At 47.8% G+C, this 13,821-nt stretch overlaps 1 protein-coding gene across 7 annotated transcripts in view; it reads left to right on the forward strand.

Annotated features, from left to right (window-relative positions):
- Nucleotides 1-219: 219 nt before the first annotated feature.
- The window catches only part of Mtss1 (MTSS I-BAR domain containing 1), a 145,488-nt gene continuing 131,886 nt past the window's right edge, over nucleotides 220-13,821 (forward strand). For all 7 annotated transcript variants that reach the window (XM_042672883.1, XM_042672885.1, XM_042672886.1 and 4 more), the window contains exon 1: nucleotides 220-892. In XM_042672883.1, coding sequence (XP_042528817.1) covers nucleotides 821-892 — 72 coding nt within the window. In that variant the 5' untranslated portion in view covers nucleotides 220-820. The remainder of the gene's footprint in view (nucleotides 893-13,821) is intronic.

The raw sequence follows: 13,821 nt of genomic DNA on the forward strand, positions 1-13,821 counted from the left end.
CCCACCTCGGGGTCGGCTCTGAGGTGCAGCCGGCGCCCCACGCGCTTTCCTGGCGCGCGCTCGCGGCCCCGCCCGCAGGCAGGGGGAGAGGGGGGGAAGGCGGGCGCGCACACGGCCCGGGGCGCGCGCTCCCGTCTCCCGCGCCCCCGCGGCGGACGCACGGCCCCGCGTGCGCGCGCCGCCCCCCTCGGAACGTCTCCGGGAGCTTCTCCAGAGCGAGCGCGGGGCCGGGCGCGCCGGAGTGAAAAAGAGGCGGCGGCCGCGGGCTGCGAGCAACAGATTCGGGGCGCTGTGTGAGCAGACCTTTTCTGCTGCGGGGCCGTTTCTTTCTTTCTTTCTTCCTCCTGCTTTTCTTTTTGAAGATAATTTCAGGGGGAGAAAAAAACATTCATTTCGGAAAACCAGATTCTTCTCTTGCAATGGCGCTGGCCCCGAGAGAGCGGGCGATTTTCTCTGCACCAAGATGGGCTTCGCCGCTCCCGTCGTGGGCGCTCGTGGTGGCCTGATTGTCAGTCTGGTCCGGGCCGCTCCGAGGCCGCGAGCCGAGCGCCGCACGTAGGCGACAGCACCCCCGCCCCCAGCCCACACCCCTCACGGAGCGCCGCGCTTGTTTCACAATTACTGTTGTTGTCATTTTGGGCAGAGAGCGGTCGAGCCGTGCACCCGCGCGCGTCCTCCCGGCCGAGTCGGCGGCGGGTCGCTCCGAGGGTGAGGCTCCTCCCGGGCTGAGCGAGCCCCGGCCCCGCGCGCGCAGCCCAGCGGCCCCGCGCGCAGCCCCGCGGCCCCGCCAGCCTGCCCTCTCCCTGCCGGCGCCGGGAAAATGGAGGCTGTGATTGAGAAGGAATGCAGCGCGCTCGGAGGCCTCTTCCAGACCATCATCAGCGACATGAAGGTGGGTGCTCCGGGGTGGGGGTGGGGGGCGCGCGGCCGCGGCGCCCATCCCGCGCGCGGACCTAGCCGCCGCCCGCCGGGCTTCGCCCGCGCTCCCTGCCAGTCATCCCGGCCCGGGCCTGCGGCGCGGCCGCCGGCCACCTGCGGGAGCTCCCGGCCCGGAGTCACCTGCTCACCCGCGGCGCTGCCCCAGGCTCTGCTGGGTCACCGGGCTGGCGACCTCCCCGTGTGTGTGTGTGTGTGTGTGTGTGTGTGTATGTGTGCGCGTATGCGTGTGTATGTATGTGTGTATCTAAGTGTGAGATGAGCCCTGCCATCTCCTCGTTCATTATCCCAGGGGGCGGCACCATCTTGTTCCTCTGGGGGACTCAGGGCCCCGGCTTCCAAGTTTTCTATTGTCTGTCCCTCGATCGAGCATCTGTGACCTCCTGGCAGACACCTGGTTCGGGGTGGGTGTCGGGGGGTTGGTGCCTGGCAGTGGTGCTGGGGAGGAAGTACAAGCCCTACCCTACCCGGGCTGGAGGATGGAATCCCTGGCCTGGGAGCCTGGGAGGGAAGCTCTTTTCCTCCTTGGCTTTCAGGACTACCTGGAGTGAAGGGATGTGAACAATTTCAGTGAGAAATTAGACTGCTTCAGAGCGTGTTGAGGGTGTGTTAAGGGTTTCCTCAACCCTCCCTAGGGGGTAATGGGGGGGCAGAAGTTCCTGGAGCAGCCTACCCGGGAAGGGGGACTCAAAGCTGAGCTCCTAGCCTGGAGGCAAGATTAGGACCCTTAACAACTACACCCTGCCCCTTCTACACGTACACACCCCACTTACAGTTCTCTTGGCAGAATTGTAGGGATTGTGTGTGTGTGCGCGCGCACGCGCGTGCGCGCGTGTGTTGGGGGTGGGGAACAACACCCTGGCATTTTTTTCCCCCCCTGCAAAGGGTGGGACTGGAGATAACCTGATCTTCGAATGTGGAATTTCTGGTGCTCAGAGATACACCGGGACCTTGTGTTACTCATCCAAAGGAAATATTACCAGCCCTACAAGCTAGCTGGAGGTGGAAATTGGGGGGCGGCTGGGATTTTTTTTCTTCCAAGTGTATTTAGGGAGCTCTCTTTGGCTCGTACCCAGCCCCAGTTTGCCTCAACAGATCTGGGGAGGTGGTGTTTAATTAAAAGCTCGGCTTCCAAAAGAGTGGGCAGGTTTGCAAAGCTTGTGCTGGCGAGTGGGTGTGGACAGCCCCTCTTCAGCCTCTGCCTGGCGCTTGGAGAAGCTTTTGTCTGATGATGTGTAAGGTTTGGAAAGGCTTCTGTGCCTCTGCCATGGACTTTGGGAGGAATGCTCAGCTGTTACACCTCCCTCCCCTTTTTAGATGCAACTGCCACCTCACCCAGGGTGAACTTTGTCGAGGTGTCTCACGTTCTGGTCTTGTCCATTTTGAAATCCCACAGATCTTGTGCCTTTTGTCAGAAATTGACATTCGTGTAGCCTAATCTACAGCCAGATCCTGCTTGTCCAGGAATGCCTCTAATCCAGTCATTTGGAATTAGATGGATTAGTCCCTCTACAAAGACAGCCCCTTTCATTCCTTTGCCCCCAATCCACATTGAATTATTGAAGTGCTCTTTTGAACAAAGATCACTGCCTGTCTTTGGACTGAGGTATTTATTGTTCACTTAAATTCTACATGCCTGATAGTCAAACAAGATTTCGTTTGAGGTACACATGGTCTGTTCTGATCCCCAGAGGAGGAATTGGAGATAGGTGGGTAGAGCTGCTTGTGGTATTTAGAGGAGATAATGGCTGTTTCCAATTCCTGAGCAGTAACAAGGAAACTGGGGATCTAATGGAATAGAGTGGCTCACAGCAGGCCTGTCCTAGGATGTGATCACACCTGGACTTTTCTTTTTCTTTGTTCTTTAATTCAGAATCCAGGCTCAGTTCTTCTTGTTCAGTGGTTTGAACCCTAAGTCCTTCAGCAGGTAATTCCTTCCCCAGGAAGGGCTGTCCTGCCTTCTACCTACCTGCTGTCCTCTGGTGGCCTGGCACTGTGCTCTGCTCAGACATTCCAGGGTGCCAAGCTGGCTTTCCCCTCTCCCCCTTTGTAAGATTCCAGTTAAAAATAAAGGCTTCTGATTTACTTCCCACTGCCAACCATATATTTTCTTTCATTTTGAGCGTAGTAGGTTTGTTCAGCATTGTATTTATTTGAAAGGTTTGCTGTTTGTTTTGCTTTGTTTTGGCAGCAAAAGATGTTAAAAGCAAAGTGGATAGAGTACAAGACTAAACCATGCTTTGGGGTCTGTAGAATTTTAGACTTTGGGGGAGTTAGGGAGAAGAATAATAAAGCTGTGGTGGCCAATTGCCATGATTGTTTATGTATAATACAATTGCTCACTATTCAGTTGGTGAATATTCTTACAGTATTCTTAAACTACTTTCGTAGATTAGATTCTAGTGATTCAGTGGTTGATGATTATGCCAGTAGAGGGTCTTGAATTCAGGGCCAATTGAGCCACAGCTCCCCTTCTGGCTTTTTGCGTTAACTGGAAAAAAAAAAGAGGCTCAGATTTATCTGCCTGGGCTGGTTTTGAACTGCTACTCTCAGATCTCAGCTTCTTGAGTAGGTAGGATTTCAGGCATGAGACAGATACCAGTGGTGTTTTAAATGCTAGTAAACGTGGTCATGTAGGATAAGTTTATTTAATGGGTGGATGTATGAAGTTACCATTGTTAAAAGTTAGTTTTCAGTATCTGAAACCAGCTGGCTTTGTAATAGTATTTTTTTTTTCTTCCTTTAAACTCTCTTGGTGAATGTATCAAGTCTCTGGTCCCTTTTCTGTTTGTTGTGAGGAAGAAGCCATGTGGAATGCCATTTACAGGTTATTTTTATAGAAATAATATTTAAACTGAGACAAGGAAAGGATAAAGAAAATGGTTTTCTAAGTAGCATTTGGTTCTTCAAAATGTACACCAGTACAGGAAGGGAGTCAATTTCCTCTTCGAAGGAAAAAAAAAAAAAGGAGAAAACAGAAAATGAGTAATTTCCAGGCTTGGTATCATCCATCTTCTATAACCAAAGGTTTCTAAGACGTAAAACGCAAGAGAGATTTTTTTGTAATTTCCTCTAAAGATTCTTGTCCTTGGCTGTTGGGGGCATGTGTTTTACCCTTTTCAGGGGTAGCATGCAGAAGAAATTCTTACTTTGCTTCCACTTGGATTTCTAGCCATGAAACGTAAGCAGCAGCTGTTAAATAACTTATCAGTTCCTTGATGAGAGCAAACCTGGTGTTTTTTGTTTTTCCCCCTGCTCTTCCACTGTGCTGGGTGCTGGTCACTAATGATTAATGTGTGCAGAATCACTTAGTGGCTGCTTCCCTTCCCAGCCACGGAAATCACCCACCCATCAAGTTGTCTGGATTGAGTTGGTCCCAAGGGAAAGGTGAGACAACTATTCCAACAGAAGGGCCATGGTTGCTTGGTGTGGAGATGATTATTGATAGTGTGAAAGAGGTCCTAGAATTTTATTTTTGTTGTTGTTGTTGTTGTGTGTGTGTGTGGGGGGGATTTGTAGTCCAGTTCTGGGCTGAATGAGCTAAATATTGTAAACAGATGAGTGTTGTTGCTTTAAAGTAATTAAACCAGGATCTAATAAGGTTTAGGGAGCTTTTAAGGCTAGGAGACTTAGCTGGCCAAACTTGAGGACAGGACCACTCATCCTGGGGATGTCTGGCTGCTTTTAATAATTAAATTGGCTTTGCTTTTTTTTTAAAGGAGGATGCTAAAAATCAAATATTTTCCTGCCCCTTATTGCTTAAGTGTCAGCATGTCAGCAGATGGCTAGACCTGCTACAGGGAGTACTTTGTCCTGGGTCAGGACAGTGTGTTTTGGACTTACATAATATGGCTGGGGTGAAAAACACCCAGCCACACCTGAGTGCACCACACCACATGCTGCCTTCCACAGGGTGTCCTCTTACCAGCACCTGTCTGTACAGAGCAGAATAGAAGCCTTGTGTAGTTCCTTCCCGCCACCCCCATGCCTGTTTGCCACCCATCCCCTGTCCTAAGTTCTGCCTGAAAATAGAACTGCTAAAAGGATTTCTTGAATTCCATGGAAATCTTTCGGTGGTTCCAAGCCAGGTCATGAGATTTTTTTTTCCCCTCACTTGTCATGAGATAGAGAATGTGGATATGAGTCCAGTGTGGGATTAATGATTTCAGGGTTGAGTTTTCTTTCTTCTTTTTTTCCCCTTGAGTTAATTTAAGTTCTTGTCAGAAGAGAGGTTCCCGTCCTTGGTGTTTATTGAGGTTTGTTGAGGGCCTACTGTGTGGCAGACCTTTTTTTTTTTTAATGTTGATTCTGGGGTTCAAACTCAGGGCCTTAGGCTCTCCTTTGGCTTTCTTCCCTGAAGGCTGGCTCTCTAGTACTGAAGCCACACCTCCATTTCTGGTATTTTTGCTGGTTAATTGGAGATAAGACTCTCACAGACTTTTCCTGCCTACGATGGCTTTAAACCATGATCCTCCGATCTTAGCCGCCTGAGTAGCTAGGATCGCAGGAGTGAGCCCCTAGCACCTAGCAGCAGACCTTTCACTTGTCCTGACTGAGAATATGAATAGGAATGGTGACCAGTGATAAGGAAGGTCTGCAGTCCTGGCTGGGCAAGGCTGCCTATCCCTGTAGGACCTGCCTTTGATGCTTCAGAAGAATGCCTTTTTGAGAACTGGGATGTAGCTTAGTGGTAGAGTACTTGTCTAGCAATGTGCAGGGCCTTGGTTTGATTCCCAGCAACATAAGAAAACAAAGAGCCCCAAATTTTCTCTAGGGAGATAATAAAAACCCTCACCAAATCCTTAGCCAAAGACTAGGTTCTGCAAGGGAGCTAGGCCACTCTGAATGGTGACAGCCGCACAAAGGCAAGACAAGCAGAGCCCTGTAAAGGACAGATGGGCCTCCTTGTTGGCTTTTCTCTTAGCAAATGGTTGTGTTTGGTCAGGGTTTTATAGCTTCCTCATTTTGGGCCAGTGAAAGAAGAAGGCAAAGTAAAGATGTCATAAAATGGGAAGCAGTGAACCATCTAGGGTGGTGCTTGTTCAGAGTGTTAAGGCCTGGTCTATGTACAGTAGTCTTTTTTTTCCCTTCAGTTTTTAGGATCAAATTTTGTCCTGATTTGGAAAGAAGTTGCTTTTGATCTTGAGTATTTTGGTAGGGAAATCCCATACACATCCTGTTTAATAGGTCATTTCGAACTTGTTGCTTGATGGCCTAAATCTTTCTCTGTCCTGTATTCCATAGTTCATAATGTTCCAAATGGAAAGAGGAGCTTGTTCGTACTTCACAGCTTGCATGAAAGGGAGGCTGAGTTTGGCATGGCCTGGTTTAACAGTCACTCCCTTCTTTCTAGAGTAATGTGTACTCTAACGTCGGCAGTATTGATTATCAGCTGTATTACAAGCACTAAACTACTATGAATTCAGCAAGTAATGACAGCATTTCTAACAAGGTTTGCATTTCACATAAGCAGCAATTATTTTTAGTATAAATATATCCCACACAGGCTATTCCTTCTCAGCTTACCACTTACCCTTTGACTTATTTCTTTTGCCTGTTGGTGATAGGGAAAAGGAGAAAATAAAAATGGTAGCTGTCAGATTGGTTACCTCATTGGAGGTTGTTAAAATACTCGGAGGGACAGTGTAACCCCTGCTTTCACTATATTTGATGTCAGTATAACATGTGGAGGAGACGGGGACAAACAAGTTGTTTAAGGATTCAGGTGGACCTGTTGCAACAATGAGAAGTACAAAATGTCATGTCAAAACCAGCTTTACAATGTCGGTGGGGGGGAGGGAGGGGGGTATGATTGGGTGGGGGGGGAGGGGGGAGGCTGGGAAGGGAGGTGAAGGGTAAACAAAGGAGGAGGCTGCAATGCTTGGTAAGAAATGTATGCATTTTCCTGCCCATGTAATTGTAACCCCTCTGTACAGTATGTTTTCAAATAAAATAAAATAAAATAAAAAAAAAAATACTCGGAGGGTAAAAGGGTTGAAACTATTGATCCTCTAGATGCTTCTGTCATTTGTTTTTTTTTTTTTTTTTTTTTGGTCCAGTTGTGGGGCCTGAACTCTGGGCATGGGCGCTGTCCCTCAGCTCTTCAGCTCAAGGCTCGCTCTCTACCACTTGAGCTACAGCACCACTTCCGGCTTTTTTCTTTTTGCTTATGTGGTGCTGAGGAATCGAACCCAGGGCCTCATGCATGCAAGGCAAGCGCTCTACCACTGAGCCACCTTCCCAGCCCCTTCTTCTGTTATTTGTGTCTAGAATTTTTCTTCCATCTTCTCAAAGACAAATGGGAGCTGGTAAGATTCCTGCTGTAGTGAGACCATTTAGATATTCAGATTGGGTATGGAAAAATGAGATCATGTGAATTCCCCTTTACTTCTCAAAATTGCCTTCAGGATCTTCCCCTCCCTACTCTAAACCCACACCTCTGTAACTTGTTGATATTCAGACCTTGGCCTCTTTGGCCCTGGAGCTGAAGCTCTGTAGCCTAAGATGTTCAAGGGTGTGGATGTGCTTCTAGAAGACAGCATGTCACCTGCCTAAGTTCCCAGGAAGAACATGAGAATCAGCACCTTCCTCTATGTTTCGTAGAGCTGGTTCAGGGGAATAGGCTTGACCTGACACATTGTAAGGACTCCTGTGGTGTGGCTATTCTGATCAGCTGTCACCTGTATGGACCATTAGGTGAAGATCTGTCCACATGGGGTGGCTTCCTTCCATTTTCCACTTTCCAGTCTTCTCCAACAGGCTAGGCACATCCCTTTCTTCTTGTTACCCTGTTGTGCAGAGGACACATAAATCTTGGGATCAGGCACCAGCCTGCCACCATCATTCTTGTCTTCCCATGAAGTCTTTAGGTCTTCTCAGTGACTGACCAGGAGCCTGGTATCCATGATCTCAGAGGCTGAGCTACTGTGCCATCTTAGTACCCTCTTATACCAGCTCCCAGAGGTGTAAAGTAAGTTCACTCAGAGTTCACAGGACTCCTCCAACAGCCCCTTACCTTGAACTCAATGTATGACAGAGCTTTCTGTGTTTCATCATATTTCTATAGCTCTCTGGTTGGGGCTGAGTCTGCAGAGCCCTTGAAAATCCAGATCTGTTTGGAAAAGTTGACCGGCTTGCTGAAAAAACCATAGATGGCCTTGCTCCTGGTTTCTAAGTGGTTTTTCTTTTTTCCTGTCTAGTTTAAGTGGGTAAAAAAAAAAAAAAAAAAGAAAAAAAAACCAACCCTATTGAGTGCCTTTTGAGCTGTGTGTCTTTTTATTTGCTTTCATTGCCTCAAAGAATTGGGCAGCTGTGAAAGTCCTGGTTTTCTCAGTGCTGACAGCTCCTGCGTGCTGGAGATGGGTGGCAGGTATAGTCTGGGGACTCGTGCCACTTGTCGCTCAACAGTATTCTCTGGGGGCTGGAGAAGTGGGGAAGAGGAGGAGATTGAGTGTACCCTTTTGGGTGGATGCTTTTGTTACAGGGAAGGCCTCAATAAGTTCCTAAAAACACTGAGAAACCTGCTCCCCTGGGGGTACTGTTTGAATTAGCATAGTGCATTTGGACATTAGGGTTTTAGAAGTGTACTAGCTAAGTGTAGCGTGTCTTGTTTCAGCCTTCAGTGTGCTCTTCGTCTCTTCCAAGTCTGAATTAAAGCACTTTTGAAAGCCAGGCATTCTGGAGTTACACTTGACCTTGAGTCAAAGGGAACTGATGTGAATCAGTGGCTAAACTATTCAGTCTCTCGGAGCCTCAGGTGTTCTTCTGTAAAATGGGTCTGATGAATATAATGTATGGGTCCTTGTGAGGATGCTGAAAGGAGAGATGACTTGTGAACGGATCTAAGGTGCCCAATACACATGGGCCGCAATCTTAGCTGCTGTGACCACTCTGTCCTGTCGATTTGGGAATGGAATATTGTGCACTCTATGATCTTTTCCACTTAGGGCTAATGCTGTCCTGCCCTTTTGCAGAGCTGTATTTACAGCGTGCAATGAAGCCTGTAGAAATGTAGAAGCTCTTCTTGTGTAGTCACTCACCCTTGAGTTCATTCTAATGCTCATCTAGCCCAGGGGGCTAGTTTGCTTTGTCTAGAGTAGCCTTGGAACCAAGCTCCTCCTGATGTTTGCTTCCAAGTAGCTAGGATTATAGGCGGTAGCAACAGTGCCTGGCTCATTTTTGTATTCTTTGTTGAGTTACCTTGTATTTATCACATTTTACCTTAAAAAGTGGTTGCCCCTAGGCTTCGAAGCCTGGCTCTGCCACCTTCTCTCTCTATCGGGGCAGGTTACTCCTTTTTCTGAACCTTGATTTTTCTTTCCATGCAAAATGGGGCAAGAAGATAATACTTTTAAGGACAATACTTCAGTGTCAGTAAGGTCAGGAAAGTTCTGTGATTATAGGGAAAGCAAAGAGAGTTTCTGAACCGCAAGGCTAAAGGCTCTCTCTTCCTCTGCCACCCTTTTCTTGCCCATAATCAGATGAAAAGATATCCTGCCATTAAAAACAAAAGGTTGAATGGGGAGGTATATGCAAGGGGCTCTGTGTGGAGTAAGAATCAAAAAGATGCTCTCGTATCTGTCCAGGCTACCCCAGTGTGAGTTGACGATCCCTAATCCGAAAAGCTAAAATCCCCGAAATCACCACTGACGCAACAATCAAACAAGCTGCAGATTTTGAGGTATTTTGGATTTTTCTATTAGGCATGATCAGCTAGTAAGGTTGATGTAAATATTTCCAAAGTCCAAAATTTTCCGAAATCAGCCTTCTGGTTCTGAGCATTTTGGACAAAGACCAGGCAACCTGTAATTCCTAGCTACGTGCCCTGCCCAGTGCATCACTCAGGTGTTTCAAGAAGAGCATCATCTTCATTTGGATGATAACCATAGAGACGAGCATGCAGTGTCGTTCGGCTCTCAACATATAGATAATTTGAGAAAACAGAGTATGCATAAGTATGCCTGCTGGGCTCTGCTGGGTGGTGGAAATGCACTTGTATGGGGCAGGTGGTTCAGAGGATTGCCCAGGACTTTGTAGGATCCTGGGAACACCTCTGGTTCTAGTGTGAGGTAGGAGGGTAGAGTGGAAGGTTTTTGTTCTAGGTGACACCCACTTGAAAACCAAATTTAGATGAGTTATTAGGTAAGCATTTACACTCCTGATACCACCAGACACCACTCTTAAGTGCTTAACAGTCTCCATTGTACACTAATAGTTCTAGCACCCGCTTCACAGATGGGAAAACCAAGTGGAGGTAGGAGTTGAGCCTGGGCAGTGTGACACTCCAGGGATCCTGTTCTTGTCTGCCCCCCTCCTCCCAGCTGGCTTTCTCTTTGGGGTTCTCTTTTCTCCATCTCTCTGATGATGAGTGTTCTAGCTACACTTTCACAAGTCAGGATATGCCAGGTCCAGTGTGAGAAAATCTGTGCTCATCTGAGCTTCTTGAAGAAGTTTCACTGGGTCTTGTCCCAGTTTAGAGGGAGATGACCCAGAAGCTGACCTGGAATTGTTGGCAGTTGACCCATGGAGTCAGTGCCCCATGGAGTGTTGTGTGTCCCCTTCCCCTTCCTCCCCCCCCCCCCCCCCCCAGCCACAGGACACAAATTTGTTTTGCTGGAGGAGTCCCCTCTGTCAAGCCCTCACCCCAGTGAGGGCTCTGCACCCCATGTGACTGAGTGCAAAACAAGAAAGGGGGGCCAGAGGCTAGAAGGCTGGGATTAGTTCCCAAGGCGACCTTGCTTTCAGTTCTGAGCCAGGCTCTGCTCCTAGCAGCTGGGCAGTGGTTAAGGAAGTCTTTGAGTTGGGTTTAATGGGCCCTCTTTGTTTTGAAGTGACTGTTTACTGAACCTTCAAAGCCAGAGCCACAGCAGGATGTGATCTTGGGATTGAATAATTACCTCAGACACCCCAATAGGAAGCTGGTAGTGGGGAGCAGAGCCAGGAGGAGCTGGTGGCCAAGCCCTGAGCAGCCTTTGGAAAGACTGTGTCCTTTTGCAATCACAAGGAGACGTGGAGTCCCCTGGAACCTGGGGCTCTGGGAACCTGGCCTCTTTGATGTTAGGCTGGCCTTAATTAGAGGTACTCTAATTAAGACACTGAGGAGGCAGTTTTTTTTTTTTCTGAAAGAAAAAAAATTAGCAAATGTTTTGAGACCATTTCATGAGGGATTACTTCTCAGAGATTATGCAAGTTATATAAAGTTAATGGAAGAAAAACTAGAACCTTCAATTAAGTAAAAACTAAGTCACCCATCAGCACTGATTACAAAATGGGTTATGGTACTTGCTCACAAGAGGTCATACCTTTGAAACCAAGGTTTGCGTGGCCTGGGCTGGGTGAGATTTCTTTTTACCGGAGGGCCTCCTGTCCTTGACAGTCCCCAAGTGGAGTAACAAGCCACACAGGGCCCAGTTGTAGTACAATGCAGCATTGGCTTGGATGTGCACAGCTCATTTATTTGGAGTGCTGTGTTTTAGCACTGAACAGAGTGGTCACATTTCCTGGTCTTAGGCTCTGGTGGAATAGGGGTGACAGGTAAGAGATAGACAGATGGGATGAGCTGACTTTTGTACACTGAGAGGCTTCCGTGCAATGGGGAAACAGCAGGGCAGTGAGGCTGTTTTTCAGTAGATCAGTTAGCGAGTTTATGATAGACCATCGGGAGGAAATTCCAGGCATGGAAGGAATATGTGCAAAGGCCCTACGGCGGAGAATCTGGTTCCTGACTCATCTGTGTTTAGGCTGGGTCCAGTGTTGCATAGTAATTATCAGCAACACCGCAGTGAGTATATCCTCACAGCTAGACATTCATTTACAATGATGGATTAACCAGAAGGATTTGCCCTGGGTCCAAAGGAATGCACCTTTCAGAGCTTTTGAAACCTATAGCCAAATGCCTTAGGAAGAATGTGTCTCAGCTGACATTCCTATGAGTGAGCGTTCATCCTGGGATTACTTTGGAAAGAGCTAGATGTGGACATTAGCATTGAGAAATTGCTGAGACCCCAGCTTCCAAGGGCTCAGGGGACACACGCTCTCCTCTTGTGGTGATTCTCAACTCTTACTGTATGGGAAGGTTTTTTATTTTATTTTATTTTATTTTTCCCTTGAAAGTCAAGAGTGGCCTTAGAGAGTGTGCCAAAGCACAGGTTTAGAGACTTTGTGTAGCTCCAAGGTGGGGCTCAGTTTTTGTAAACACCTAGGTCTTGCTGGGATTGCCAGAGGGAGAAATGGGGGGACTGAGGGTGCCTGGGACCAGCCTGAGCCACTGAGGCCTTCCTCAGCTCATAGAGGAAGAACTGTCTCTCATCTCCCATCCCAGTCCACGATGCATGTACCTAGAATATTCTTGGTGGATGAGATGAGTCCTGTGCTCCTGCAGAGTGTGGCCAGTTTGCTTCTCCTTTCTCACTAATTCTCTTTTGGAAAGACTGTTTCCTCCCTCCTTTCTTTGCTAGAAAAATGTCCTTTTTATCCATCATCAGCCAGGAGAAGCATTGCCATACCTGGGAAGTTAGTTGGTACCAACTCCATGCCAATACTTTATACTTGGAGTCTGTTGCAGCCATCCAGGGCTAAGGGAATTGGTATTTCTATTTCAGCTTTCCTACTAGACTTAGAATGTCGGCCTCTTAGATCCTCTTTGCTGCCTTTTGGCCAGCGCATGGTAGATACTCATTGAATGTCCTGATCAGGGAGCCTGGCTTTTGTGCAGTGACTCATGGAAGCAGCGTTGAGGTGTAAGCACTGGTCACTATTCTGAGCACTGGTTATTGTTTCACAGAGTCTTGTAACCATCCTTTGAGATAGGAACTAACCATTAGCATCATTTACAGAGTGAGACAGGGTGGCACCAGGTGGTTAAGTAATTCATTCAAGGTCACCTGATGAGCAGATTTGAAGTTGTGCAAACTGACTCCAGAGTCATTTTTTTTTTGGGGGGGGGGTGCCAATCCTGGGACTTGAACTTAAGGGCCCGAGTGTTGTCCCTCAGCTTTTGTCTCCTAGGCTAGTGCTCTACCACTTGAGCCCCAACTCCACTTCTGGCTTTTTTTGATAGGTAATTGAAAATAAGACTCTCATGGACTTTCCTGCCTGCCTGAGCTGGCTTTGAACTGTGATCTTCAGATCTCAGCCTCCTGAGTTGTTAGAATTATAGGCATAAGCCACCAGCACCCACTTAGAGTCATGTTTTTAACCAACAGTTCACAGTGGTCCTTCTAAACTCTTGAACATGGTTATCCATCAGGGCTCTCTGTCCAGGCTCCATGACAGTCAGTGGAATTACATGGATGTATGCACGTTGCTTGCACATGCACACACATGTACACACATGCATGCACACATGTATACACAGGCAATGGCTATAGAAATGAACATAGTTATCACCATTTTTGGTGACATCAGTGGCCTCTGACTCTCTGCTGGCCAGTATGGCATAATTTCTGGCAGCCTGGGTTATCTTTGCCTCATATGGGAATCTCTGTGGACCATGGCTAAGCACATGGTGCCCAGAGAACACTATGGCCAACACTGGCCCCAAAAGAGTTTGATGAGTGCTCGACACTACACCTGCCTGCGTAGAATTCACAGGTGACTAGAGGGTATCCAGTCAGAGAAGCAGAACCTCCAGCCCATGCAACCAGAAAGTATGTATGTCTGTCTGGGAAGCTCAGGAGGTCAGCCCCAGGAGACACTAGTCTCTTAAGAGGCTGAAGTAGGTTTGACGGGTCTCTTCCAAGAGAGAGAAGTGTGGTGAGCATGGGTGTGCATGCATGTGTGAAGTAACAGAACAGGACAATGTTGGACAGGTTTGTGAGGCGCCATGGGTTACTATTTCTTGTGGATATTTGCAGACAGGAATAAGCAAACACAGCAGTAGCTTTG

This window comes from Dipodomys spectabilis, unplaced genomic scaffold, assembly GCF_019054845.1.
Source record: "Dipodomys spectabilis isolate Male_0828 unplaced genomic scaffold, ASM1905484v1 ptg000783l, whole genome shotgun sequence".
Classification (NCBI taxonomy): Eukaryota; Metazoa; Chordata; class Mammalia; order Rodentia; family Heteromyidae; genus Dipodomys; species Dipodomys spectabilis.